Raw genomic sequence first — 14,600 nt, forward strand, 5'->3', positions numbered from 1 at the left:
TTCCGACGATAAGTCAATGGTACTCAACGTTTTTTTTGTAGTGACTAAAACCAGATTAATAGACAAATGTATCCTAAATGTAACCAACGTTTACAAGAAGAATCAAAATGCATAAAATTTGACAAATTGAGACTTACAAAGTATTGCTATATATATTCTAGCCACATTCCATAACTAATGCAATAATCGTACTCCTTTTGTTTAATGTCTAAATAAGTATTTGTTTTACTTTTTGGTTTTACTAAAAATTTAATTTTCAAATACATTAAGATGGTCTAAATATATAATTTTTTAACAAATCTAAACCATAAAAAACCTAATTTAAAAAAAAGTATCTTAATAAAAATATAGTTTCTGAGTATATAAATCCTATTAAAGTTTTAAATTAATCTTTTCAGACCACTTAAAAATATCAGAGTAAACTCTTTCTCCCCCTAAATCCTCACAAGTGGCTCCAGCAGCTACTCTTATAATATCTTCAATCAATGCAAAATTGCCTAATATATCAACATGGGCACCACTTTGAGTACCACGACCTTCTAGAAGATTCGCTGGAGGAGAGTGATCATACTCTCTTATATATGTACGAATCCCAGAAGGGTTAAAACGGGTTTTTCCCCTCCACCCCTTAGCGAACATGAAGCCAGAGCTCAAAACAGGAACAGTTTCGTCACCGTCAGTAGAATAAACCCCACCTTGTAAACAAGAATCATCTTTTCCACCGTCTGCTGATGTATCAATTTTAAATGGAATGTTACATTCAGAATCTGAATTTACTTTGTAGACATAGGCTCTTTCTGTAGGGATTCCAACACCATACATTGAGTAGATTTCTATATCTGTGGCATTTGGTAATCTACAACACAAGTAAATCAAAAAAATATTTTATATTTTTTCTAATATTTGGACACAGTTTAGAAATCATAGTAGCCATAAGTTATTTTGTTGTTTACATTTATTAATTATTATTGAAATAAATATATAATATTAAATATAATAAATATATAATTATAAATATTACACACATAAAATTATAGATATTAAATTAAATAAAATAATTTTGGATTATTATCTTTTTAATATTACTTCATTTTAATAACATGCCTCATTATGATATGAGATTGCAGTTGTTAAGGTTTAGAAAATGCATTCAAATTGAATGACACGACATGGAATTAATTACTTTGTTTTGTTTATTATTTGCGAATGATGTTTTTATTCAAAACGCGTTTTATTTTTAGATGGTAGTCGAGATTTTTGATAATTTTTTTCTTCTATGAAATAAGTTTATTTGTTCCGATCATATGTTATTAATTAAAAAAATTCTACATAATACTTCGCAAGTTATAATGATTTGAAGAAGTTAACAAAACTTTAGTTGACATATTTCATAAGCATTTTTAAGGAAAATGAATAACTAAGAAACATCTTTTTGACAAATATTTGGATTGAGACGCTCGCTTAAAAAATACATTTCTTTGTCATTTTTCTATTTTAGATAAAGAACAAAAATATATTGTTGTACTGATAGTGTTTGGAATTAGCTCTTTAAGTAAATTAGATGATTGTTTTTTCTAAGAATTCATGTTAAGATATCTCCTAATACTTAAAAGTATTGAGATATCAAGTATAAGAAATAAAATTTCACGTTAGGTGAAAATAAATTGTATAAAGAATTTATAATATGCAGACTCATTGACTCTCGTAACCTTATTATTTTAGGTCAAAAAATGGCATTTCACGACAAATTTTTTAATAGTGTTTCAATCTGTGATGAGTTACTCTATGGTCTGTCAAACTAAAAGATATTGTAAAAGAAAAAACAAAGAATATACTGTGTGAATGTTAAAAAATTTGGTCCCATGGTAGAGCTTTCTCCTTATTCTATTGTTCTGGAGGTTTTTAAGGAGATAATGATATCATTTACATGTAAATTCGTAGTAAAAATGCTTCTTTTATGTATTATGGATCAAAGAAGCCTGAATTCTAAGGACAAATTGGTAAAATTGGAATGCTTAACTCATAATAACGTAAAATACTAATTTATTTTTGTCTTAATCAAGAGAGTTATTCTAGTATCTTTTATTCTCTAGTATCTTCTGTTGTTGGTACAATTTACTGTAGTAATAGAGCTTTTGCTAAATATACACTAAATGATGCCATTTTGTTTTTCGATGATTAACATAAGGAATTCGAAATACAAAGATGAGACTTGATAATTGGTTAAAGGAAGGTGAAAAATTTTTCTTTCTTAACAAAATATTTGACCTATCCATTAAGCTAATTATTAAATAGTTATAACAATGTTATAAAAAGAGAGAAAAATTTTATAAAAAACAATGTTATCATTATATTATAAAATATATTAAAAAAGAGTAATATTGAAAGTAGAACAACATAATAAGTTTTTTCTCTTTTTTTTCTTCTAATATTGAAAAGAAAAATAATGATGGTCTCTATCCACTTTTTATACTATTCAGCTTTTTTCCCTCTAATTTTTCTCCTCCATCAAACAATAAAACATAATCATTTTTCTTCTAATTTCTTTTCCTCTCTTTTCTTTCTTTCCCATTTCCTCTTAAACAAATATAACCTTAACGAGTCTCTTTGCATTTTCTTTAATTTTAATTCAAATTTTTATAATAATTTTAAACTCTTAGTAAATAAATATAAATTAATTACTAATTATCAAAAACAAAACGTAAACAAAAAAGGTTAAAGAAAAAAGTCTTACGTTGTTGCCAAAGGATTTGACCAATATTTGTAATGATTGTATTTTGGATCATCTAAATCGTCAGCAATACCATGTGAAAAATGAGCATCTCCACGTTTCATCATTTTTGGAGCAACAAAATAAAGCAAATCCAAAATTGAATCAGCTGTATATGCTTTGTATTTTGCAATAGCTTCGACATTCTCAATACCCATTTCATGATACTCAGTCCATACATCACAAATAGATGCGTTTACATGCTTCTTATCTTTAAGAGCACCCTGTCAATTATACAAACCAACCATAAAAATTATATGATCAAATTTATTACACAAATCAAATTATATATGTATATTGAGTAATTAATTTAAAAGTTAATATTCTTTAAATTGAGAAGTGAATATAGAAAATACTCAAAGAAAAATGTTCAATAGTTTATAGTTTATAGTTATTGTTAGCTTCATGATATATCAGAATATATCTTGATCATTAACAAATCTTGATATAATTTAATAATTTTATTAATGTGTCATCTAATATTTGCTCAAATATATTAATAAAGTAAGGATTTTTTTCCTTAAGTAATCAAAACAAACTAAGTAATTTCTAAATTTGACAAAGTCACTCAGAAAATGAGTAAATTAACAATCTCAAAAGTTGTCAAATAACTACCTTAGAAGCACGATTGCATGCCTTAGAAGCTCGACAATCCCACTTGCAAAATTGTAAAAGTGAAAAAATCGCTAACCTAAAAAAAGTGGCCTGGTTTTTAACATTTAAAAATAAGCATACTCAACAAGTCAAATAGTTTTGGAAACTTTTTCTCTTATTTGTAACAAAGTATAATATTAATTTTCTTTTAATAAATGTGGAGACAAATACAAAAGAAGGAGTTTTCAACGTATCTTTAATTATCTCTGCATAAATATATATAAGATCCAAACTCTTGAAGAAATAGAAAGCTGTTGTTAGAACAAATCAAGAAATTTAATTTCTTATATTTTCTCTTCTTTCTTTTTTTTTATCTTAGAGAAATTTCATTATTTCGAAGTTGTAATCTATACATATCATAATTTTATATCTTAAACCAAATTATATTCTTGTAAATATGATACTAGTTTGTGTTTATTTGTAAAACAATGTTAGAAAATTAGGAGTTAATTCATCAACTCTGTTGTAGAAGTTGAGAATATCTTTTTTGCTAGTTCATGTTATGTGTTATTTAACTCTATAGTTTTTTATTGTAATTTGATTCAATAGTGATTTTTTGTTCTGGGAAGACTTAAGGAAATAATATATAAGATTCTTAGGTCAAGTTGCTGTTTAATCTAACACTTGCTTGAAAATGTCAAGAAAATATCAAATGTTCTTAGTTGATGGAGTATCCAACTAAGTCAATTCTTAACTTGAGAAGGTTTGAGGCTAGAATATCTAAGATTTTCAGGTTGGTGAGAAAAATAATATTTAACACTTTTAAGTTGGTGGAGTATCCAATTTGAGTCTTACCTGATAAGGTTAGTAGAATATCTAAAATTTTTGGTTGGTCAGATATCCAATTGAGTCTTGCTAGAGATAGTCAATGGAATATCAAATATCTTTATATTGGACTGCTATTTAGTCTGATGAGACAAAGTTGTAATATGGGAGGGCTCTGTACAAATAATGTCAAGTTATTTGGGGATTAAACTTTGGCATTTTAGGTTGAACCAATATATCACTTGTATGCCTCTTCTAAATTTTATCTCCTAAATTTATTTCTCATTTAATTTATATAGTTCAAAAAAATTTGAGTTACACCTGAGATACCTGAAAAGTCAATTTAAAAAGTTATCTAAAATTTGTTAAGACCTTAGAAGGTGTTTTTATTTTTAAATTTTGAAATATGAATATATATTTTTAATAAAACTTAAAGCTAGTTTGCTTTATAAACACACTAACATATATATGCTTCATATAAGTCTAAAGACTCTTAGAACTTTTAATTTCACATTAAAAGAATCAAGCACGATTTAATCTTTTTCTTGTTCACTATTATGACCTCAGTTATAATTCTTGATTTAAGAAATATTGATTGATGTACATATAAAATAGAACTTGATGCAAGTATTTTTTATTCGTTAAATTGATTCTTGATAATGAAATCAAAATAACATAAATACTTTAAGTATAGATGTTCAAATTGATTGAAAATACTGTATTATTCAAATAAGGGAGAAAGAGCAGTAAATAGCTTATACACAAAATATTGAATATTTCGACAATATGTGAAACATTACCTTAAAATCCAACCTCTCAAGCTTGGATGAATGTAATGTAGCTACTTCTTTTCCAAACGAAATGAGTCTCCCATAATTCATATTTTTCACTGATGGCTTATGATTATTTTTATGTTGTTTTGTATTGCATTCATAATGCCCTTCAGGGGACCAATCAAGGCCACCCCATATTGTTTCTCCACCTTTTGGTATCATTGACATTGTTGAATCCCACGTTCGAGTCATTCGCATCAAATGTTGCAATGTTTGGAAATGAAAGACATCACTTTCCAGAACGTGTGGTGCAAAAGCCCTGCAAATCAACATTATAATGTTTGAGCTCTACCAAATTTTATTGATATATAATGGTAAAATTAGAATTTTAATACTAAGGGGACTAAGTTCTTATAATTAATGTTAAATCTACAATATTTTTAGCTTTTGTTTTTTATTATTATGAACTTATTCTAAAAACACTTTTTAAGAGTATAATAATAAAAAATTTTGGAATTCTTTATGTATTAAATGTATTAAAGATATAAAAAAAATATATTTTTAAAAAATTTTAATAAAATATATTTTTAAGCCAAATTTATCTTAAAAACATTTTTGTGTACATAAAATGAAGAGGAGTACTTAATTTTATTTTAAAAATTAATAAAAATAAAATAATATATTCTATATAATAATCATTCAATCACTCATTAAAAAACAAGTATAATCTATAAAATTACTATATAAATTTATACTAAAATATGTTTAATAAATTAAAAAATCTAGAAGCAAATAATTAATAATTTAACACATACACACACATATATACACACATAATTAAAAGATTTGTTCGAAGGGGGACCATGGCTGACGCTAGCCCTCCTTGGTTCCGCCACTGTTAGTATAACAACTTTTGACCAATAACTAGATCTCCATATTCATCAACAAAGATTTCATTGACAGGAAATAAAATATAAAATTAAATGTTTGAAATAATTCAAGTGAAGGTGTATGCACAAATTGGCACACACATACACAATATATTTTACATAATTATATTATTACTTAAGCCCAAAAAAGGAGTACAATTCAAAATATTAGTTCATTATATGAGAGAAGTTTATGAATTAAGTACCGCATTAATCCTACTTATTTTTATAATATGAGACTCTTGACATTGCCAACTCCTTTAAGGTAATGCCAATGGTGACTTCACTCTATCAACATTAGCAATAGTCATTTTCACATTATTGATCATGAATCTAAGTTTTGTTTCTTCCTGTTTGGGTTAAAATTGTATGAACAATCTAAAAAAAACTTATATATAGCCTATAGCTAATTATTTTTTTTAAATCTAACTTCTTCATAAAGGCACCAATTGTTATTATATATTTAAATCCATAGAGAGTTTAACCAAATAACTGGTCCATCAGAGATTCTATAATCATTACATATACAAAAAGTATGATATGAATTAGAAGAAACACATAAACAAAGAACCACATAATAAAATAGCTTAAATACATACTTGACAATAGCGATATCCTTGGCTTCCATAGAGAAAAGTCCAGCAAGTGTTTTTGGAACACCAAGAAAGGGTCCTCCAATGTTCATTACTGCTTTAATATGTTTGGCACACCAATCAGAACCACCCCCTCCTCCCATTGGTGCTGGTGCTTCAACCCATTTCATAAAATGTAAAAAGTACAATGTACCCATTGAATGTGGAATTACAACCACCTTTTTACCTCCATTTGTAGCCACCATGAGTTCTATATTGCTTTTCATCCTACTTAGGGTTTGATCTCTAACCTGTACAAAAATAACTCAAATTGGCAACACAATTATAGCTGTCAAACTCCATAATTCATTAAAGAGTAAATCACTAAATGCAAATTTTGGTATTTACAAAAAGGATTCCAAAAGTAAAAAGGTTTCCTTGCGTGGTTGCTAAAGAATTGTAAATGTTTGATAAATAAATGATCTAACTTTAAACTTGTTTTCTCTTTATTAATGTAAATGTGCAGGTCAATATTCACGTACAGAATATCAATATACATAAGATACACAAAGCAGGTATATTTAATGATGGAACCATATTTTATTTAAAAAATAATAGAATTCAGATAACTTATTGTTCACTTTTACTCTTATTGTAAATTTTATACATTTCTTTCTGTATCAAAATAGGTACCATCAATATAACCTTTAAATATGTCGTTTATGGAGGTGCATGTCACACTCTAACTATTCACTTCAACAATTATATTAACAAAAATAGAAGCTAGTTTGCAGTTAGACGATTTTATCAAATATAAAGGATAGAAACACATTAAAATTTCTTTCTTTTGATTTGTGTAGTCTGCTAAAATCTTTTAGGCACTAATTTAATAGCTTAGTCTTCACTAAGATATATCAACTGTAAATAAGTTGGAAAAATATGATAACAATTACTCAAAGTTACCTCTGTATTTTGAAATGAAAGTCTCCAATCATAAGAAGCCATATACATGTTTTTCTCCTCATACCCAATACGTGCTAAATTAGCAATTAGAACTGCCCAAACAAAGAATCCAGGTGCAAAATAATCAGCTGCCACTAAGCCAGATACAGGCCTTATTCTCATTCCAGGAGGATCTAGTCCTGTCTCATTGTCTAATGACATGTGCTTCACCCAGCATAGAGGTCTGAATATAGTAAAATGAATTAAATTTTCTATTATAACATAGATACCACCATAATCAAATTTAATTTGCATAAGCTAGTCATATCTCAAAGTAACTTGAAACGGCATATATGTAATGTCACTCAGCAACAAATTTTTATAAGAAAAATTCTAAATGTTCCAAAAGGTATTGTAGATCAATCATGAACAATCAATCAAACTCCTTAAAGTTTTCACCTACTATTATTCAAATAGATCTTCCATATTTATAAGAGAAATTTTAATACTAGACAATGAAATTGATATAAGTAATAGCTCATCAATTAACTCAATATTAATCTTAGTAAGTTAACTTAAAGTTATATCTTCTTCAGTTATAAATAAAATATTTCCTTCTATTTGAGTTTGAAAATTATGAAAATATATGAATAACGATATCATTATTAAATTATGTCAAAAGATAGTACTTTATGTTCATTGCAACTTGTGACTAGTACGTTATTAAGATCTTGTTAACTTGATTTATGTTGCATTTGTGCCTAGTAAATAGTAAGTTGAAGTAGAGTGGTAATATACTAGTACTATTCATGAAAATGTGTATAGTCATGATGTATTTAAGAGAAAAATTTTTTATATGATTTTTCTATTATAATTCATATTGTTTGATAGATCAATTCACTGCATTTTTATTTTCTTAACCATCCAGTGTAAATCTATTAGAAAGCTAAAATAATAGTTTAGTATTTTTTTTTGTTTTTAACAAATACTCTTTCAAAAAGGAATAACAATACCTTTTATACAATTCTCCAAAGGTGCCACCCCATAACCTCTTCCTAAATAAACCATCAGCGCATGATTCACCTTCCCAAAGCTCGAGGCCACAGGTGACGATACCCGGAACAAAGACTACCGGATGGTTGGCCTTGAGTCCTTCCTTCGCAAGTTTGATACCTGGGGGGTCTGGCATCGGTCCGGCGATAACCTCCGTCACATATTGTGGTATCGATCTTGGCATGGCATTGTAGAGGAAAAGAAGAAACCACCATACTGTGCATACACCACCTACAAACCACCAACAATTATCCAAACATGACCATCGGGTGTTTGTATTCTTTCTTTTCTCTTCTCTTATTGTTTTTTTCTCTTTGTCATTGTCAATGTCACTATCATCATTGTTGTGGTCTGAATTAGGAGATGAAGGGGTTGAAGTTGGCTTTCTACGTCGTAAAAATGACATTGGTGTTTGGAATCACAAGAGTAAGAGTAGGAAAGAAGCTTTCGATGAATGGTAATTGAAGTTTCAAGTGTTCCTTAAATTATGTGAAAGCTTATTTTTTTTCTTATGTAACTCATCACGAGCTTTTTTCGCTTATATTTCTTTTGTGTAATATTATTCATTTTTTATGAATTTTTTTTTGAAAAATAATATTTTCACCAAGCCTGAAAGGTATATATAAAAAAGATGTACTGAAAAGTAGTGTACATAACATTTTTCTTAAAAATGTAGGCAAATTCCTTTTGTTTATGATTATTGGAATTTCAAAGTGTTAGGCACATATGAGATATCACGATGTATATTTCAATAAGGAAAATATTAAAAGCTAATACTTTTAGTAGGAAAAAAATTAATCATGTTAGGTATATACATTAAATATAAAACATTTATTAAAAATAATATTTCACTATATTAATATATAAATATATGGTGGTTGATTTTAGTGTGGATATAGTATTTTTGAAAAAATATTAGAAAAGTTTATTTGTTTTGGTTCAAATACAAGACAAATACAGAAAAAAATATTGGAAATTCAACAATTTTTTATGATGACAAATATTTCTTAAAATATATGTTATCCTAAATTTTTTATTATAAGTGATGCAGGTCTTAGACTTGGTTTGGTAAAATTTTTATTTTTTAAAAGTAACTTATAAAAGCTCACTTTTAAAATATAGTTTTTTTAAAAAATTGTAGCATCTATATTTGGTAAATTAAATTAAAAATAGCTTTTAATAAGTACAAGCAACAACAAGTATATTTGGTAAATTTGCTTTTAAAATTTTAAAAAACTATAATAGGCATTAATGAAGAATTAAATTTGGATATTAATTAATGTATGAAGTTATATTAAACTTTTTTATTTTGATAAGCACAAGCCAACTTTAAAAAGTGTTTTTTTAGGTACTTTGAAAAGCACTCCTAACTTTTTTGAAAGCTTCAAGCACAAGCACATAAGCTATATAATTTACCAAACACAAAAACAAGGTGTTTATTTTTTTGAAAAGCACAAATACCTCTTCAAAAAGTTTTACAAAACTAAGCCTTAATGGCATCAATATTGGAAAGCATTCAATGGCCAATTATTCAGCAAGCAATATCTGCTATAATTAAAGAATATCCTCCAACATCAAATCAAGCCTAACAAAGAAAAGATGATGCACATTATTATCAAGCAAAAGAAGAAATGATTCTCATTCATTGTCAATTATAAATTTCAAGTAATTAGTAACTAATTAACTAATAAATTAATTATTATTTAAAATAATTAAAAAATTTAATTTTATAGTTTAATGAAGTAAAAGTAATTAAAATATGAATTTTGACACTAATCTTAAAGAATTTTGCCCAAAACCATACCAACATGTCAAATCGGTTGAATCAGACTCATATTGGGCCTAAGGCCTAACCCAAACACCGCTTTAATGAAATGGCTTCAGCCACCTCTTTCTCTCATTATGAAACTCACGCTGGAAATTCAGAAGGGAAGAACAAGAGGAACTCCAAACCCTAACCTTGCATTCAATCCTATTTATCTCTTAATTTGGAGCTCCGATCGTCACACCATTTGCGGCCACGCGATCACCACGTCGAGCTCTACAAAACCCACCAAAAAATTTGGAAGGTAAGTCTTAGTTTCTTTTCCAGCTGCTCACCCCTTTATTTTCGAAAATCTTGAGCCTTTGTGTTGAGATTTTGTTGAATTTCGATGTTTAGGATCAAACTAGCTTTGTGGACTTGTCGCATCTTCTCCCAAATTTCTGTTGGTAAGGTGAGAAACTTCTAGCTAACCCTTGTGAAATTGTTAAATTAGCAAACCCTATTTTAATTTTGTGGTATTTATGTGGAATTAGAGTGAGATATATATTTTGGAGACAAATTTAGTGACATCGGTGGCTAGAAAGCAAACTGTAGAGGTTGGGTTTTTGCTCAATGAGGATTCATGGCTTTGGACACTTGAGGAACGGAGAAATTTGAGGTGCTTTGGCATTAGGGAGGAATCGACCAAGGTATGGTTTTGGTTTCTCATAGATAATATATAATGTCATGTGAAAACTTAGGCTAGATGACCATAAGATAGGTTGGAATATGCAAGCATGTTAATGTTTAGTAACTTTGATGGAAATATTGAATGATTTTGAGAATCAGTTAATGATTGATGATTTTGTTGAAAGTATGATTTTGGAGTTTGATGATGATGTTAAATTATGATGTTGAACATATTTTTGGGTTGTTTGGAGTGAAAATAAATATGATTGAGTAAATGGTGTAGTGGGGAGAAGATGGTATGATTGTGGAATTGTTTATGCACAATGAGGGTTGTTTTGTGGAGTGTTACATTGGTTTTTAAATGAAAGTGTGGTAAAAATAGAGGTTTGGCATTTCTTTGTAAAAATTAAATTTTGACCGAACTTCAAAGAACCATCACTTGGCTTTCTGACCCTCAAAGTTTGTCAAACTTCTTTTAAATGAAAATTGGATTCGTGAAGCTTATACCATTTAAAGAACGGATGAAAAATCATTTAAAACAAAAGAGTTATGCGCGTTTGAAGTTTGGTATTAAATTTTGAAAATTCTGCAACTTACTAGCTTTTTAAGAAAAAGGAAGAGTCGTGTACGCAAACACACACACGACGCAGACTCTGGGCTCTGTTCAGACGTCCCATGTACACAGGCGTGTACATGCGTACGCGAAAGGGAAATCTTACAGGCTCGTGTACGTGGGAAAGTACCACGTGACGCGGGACATCTTCCCTGTCTGAGGGGCTCGCGTACGCAAGTTGCGCAAATTACACCCCGCGTACGTGAAACATGGCATGCGTACGCAGAATCCCTATTTTTGGGAAAAGTGGATTTTTGTGATTTCAACTTATTTTCTAACATCCAAACCTCTATAGTTACTCTCTAAAGTCCAAAATTTACTTCCTAATCTTAAGGAGATGAGTAAACTTAGAGAAAAAGTTAACTTACTAGTGAGGAAAGGTTTTGTAGTAATAATTTGTGGTTGAAAAAGTGTGGAAATGATGATGATGCTATGAATGATGAATTGAAATGATGTTGAGAAAGAATTTTTGGATGAGACACCTGGGCAGTAGCAAGGATTGTGGTTTGTCCCACTTACTCCGAGTCAGTGATAGAGATACCTGGGTAGTAACAAGGATTATGGTTTATTCCACTTGCTCTAGATTAGTGATTGTAATGCTTGGGTAGTAGCAACAGTAGTGGATTATTCCACTTGTTCCCGGTTGAGTTTTTAAACACTCGCCTGAGTAGTAATGACAGAGGCAGAAATTGACCGATTAAGAATTTAATGGAATAAATACGTTGCAAGTACAGTTCTTAACTAGTGAAAATCCGCTTATCAATTTAAAAGGGTTGTAACAAAATTAGAATAAAAATACTGGGAGCATAAATCCCAGGTCGTCTTCCAATGAGTTGACAAGAGTGCAACTTATTGGTCAGAGGTTTTCCAAGAAAATTTGAGTTTGAGAAACAGGAAAATAAATAAGAGAATTTATATAATTTAAATAAAGATCTTGACCGGGAGAAGTTAATTGGAAGTTCTATTCTTGTTGGATTTCTCTCAAGATCAATTGATAATTGGTAGTTGTTTCCACTTAGTTATCCTTTACTGAATAAAGGAAGGTCAAGTAAGTTGGAAGTCAACTTCTATTCACAAGTTCTAATCCTCTCCCTTGGGAAGGCTTAGCATTAGTGACTAGAGATTCAACTAACAATAAACCCAATTACAATTTGACTCTTGAGTATTCCAATTTAAGGTTCTCCTTTTAATCAACTCCCAATCAAGTTGGGAAACTACTTCATTATCATAAATGTAGACTTCATAAAATTAAAAGGAAAATTAAATAAAAACATGATAAACAATAATAAAAAAGATCAAATAAAAATAAAAATAGTTCTTGTATTAATAAACTCTAAAAAGAATCCAATTGTAACTCTGGACAAATTAAGGATATGAAAGAGTATGTGAAAAGTAAGAAAACAAACTAGAATGAAGAAGTCTTGGCGGAGGTAACAACTCTTTTCAATATCCAAATCCAAAACCAAATAAAAATTCTAAGAATTATGAATGTGTAGTGTGAAAACCTAGAGGAGGAGTAAAATCAAATCTAAAAACTAAAACTATCCTAATGAGAATTTCCCTAAGTCTCTGCATGTTCTCCAGCTTTAGTCTGTATTTTTGGGCCGAAAACTGGGTCAAAACGCGGCCCAAAATCGCTCCCAACGTGTTCTGTAAATTCTGCAGATTGCGCATGTCATGCGTACGCGTCATCCGCGCGATCGCGTCATCCGGTGTTTTTTCTTGCCACTCGTACGCGTCATCCACGTGTTCGTGTCATCCGTGCAGATTTCAATCCACGCGTTCGCGTCAGGCATGCGAACGCATCACTGCGATTTTCTCCATTTCGCGCGGTCGCGTGAGCCATGCGTCCGCGTCGGTGTTCGCTGGTCATCTCCTTGATTTCTTGTGTTCCTTCCATTTTTGCAAGCTTCCTTTCTATTCTCTAAGCCATTCCTGCCCTATGAAACCTGAAACACTTAACACACGGATCACAGCATCAAATGGTATAAAAGAGAATTAAAATACACAATAAAAAGATCTCTATGAAGCAAGTTTTTCAACTATAGACCAACTTTGGGAAGGAATTGTAATATCATGCTAATCATATGGATAAGTGGGTAAAGACTTGATAAAACCACTCAATTAAACACAATATAAATAATAAAATAATGGTTTATCAACCTTCCCACACTTAAACATTAGCATGTCCTCATGCTTCGTTCAAGGGGATAAAATAAATTAGTAGGGAAAATGTAAGACTCATGCAATGCAATGCAACCTTTTCATATGAATGCAACTATATGATTTTGTCTATTTGGTTAAAAGAAAATAAGTTCTTTAAGATAAACATAAATCAAATTCCACTAATTCAAGTCATACAGTAAGAACAGGTAAATTTGTAAGAAGACAGTTCATAAAAGCAGGGAACATAGGATCAAACATTGAACCTCACTGATGGTGTATATGAACTCTAATCTCTCTAGTGTATAGGGTAGTCACTCTATCCTTCTCTAATCTTGCTTTCTAAATTTTGTTCTTCTTCTAACCAATCAACAATATTCAATGTACCAATGCAAACATCATGAGGTATTTTTAAGGTTGTAATGGGGCTAAGGTAAGGGTAAGGGTATATATATAAGGCTAAGTGAGCTAAAATATGAATCTTTGACTAACCTAAGCCCTCACCTAGTATACATACTGGTGCGCGAAATTGTGAACAATACTTTTTCACAACTCTCATAATCCCCGGTCATGAACCCCAAAAACTTGGTAGCTCAATACCATGGCATTACACAACTTCGCACAACTAACCAGCAAGTGCACTGGGTCGTCCAAGTAATAAACCTTACGCGAGTAAGGGTCGATCCCACGGAGATTGTTAGTATTGAAGCAAGCTATGGTCATCTTGTAAATCTTAGTCAGGCAAACTCAAATGTATATGGTGATGAACGAAAATAACATAAAAGATAAAGATAGTGATACTTATGTAATTCATTGGTAGGAACTTCAGATAAGCGCATGAAGATGCCTTCCCTTCCGTCTCTCTGCTTTCCTACAGTCTTCATCCAATCCTTCTTATTCCTTTCCATGGCAAGCTTAAGCAAGGGTTTCAC

General features: G+C 29.9%; 1 protein-coding gene across 1 annotated transcript; it reads right to left on the minus strand.

The window, feature by feature from the left end:
• Positions 1 to 372: 372 nt before the first annotated feature.
• On the minus strand, positions 373 to 8,864 carry LOC107479082 (phospholipid:diacylglycerol acyltransferase 1-like). The gene is made up of 6 exons (XM_016099239.1): positions 8,419 to 8,864; positions 7,427 to 7,649; positions 6,491 to 6,774; positions 4,990 to 5,281; positions 2,735 to 2,994; positions 373 to 856 (listed from the first exon to the last, which is right to left on the minus strand). The coding sequence occupies exons 1-6, from the start codon at positions 8,862 to 8,864 to the stop codon at positions 373 to 375; spliced, it is 1,989 nt and encodes a 662-aa protein (XP_015954725.1).
• Between the last annotated feature and the right edge of the window lie 5,736 nt (positions 8,865 to 14,600).

This window comes from Arachis duranensis, chromosome 3 (genome assembly GCF_000817695.3).
Source record: "Arachis duranensis cultivar V14167 chromosome 3, aradu.V14167.gnm2.J7QH, whole genome shotgun sequence".
Taxonomy (NCBI): domain Eukaryota; kingdom Viridiplantae; phylum Streptophyta; class Magnoliopsida; order Fabales; family Fabaceae; genus Arachis; species Arachis duranensis.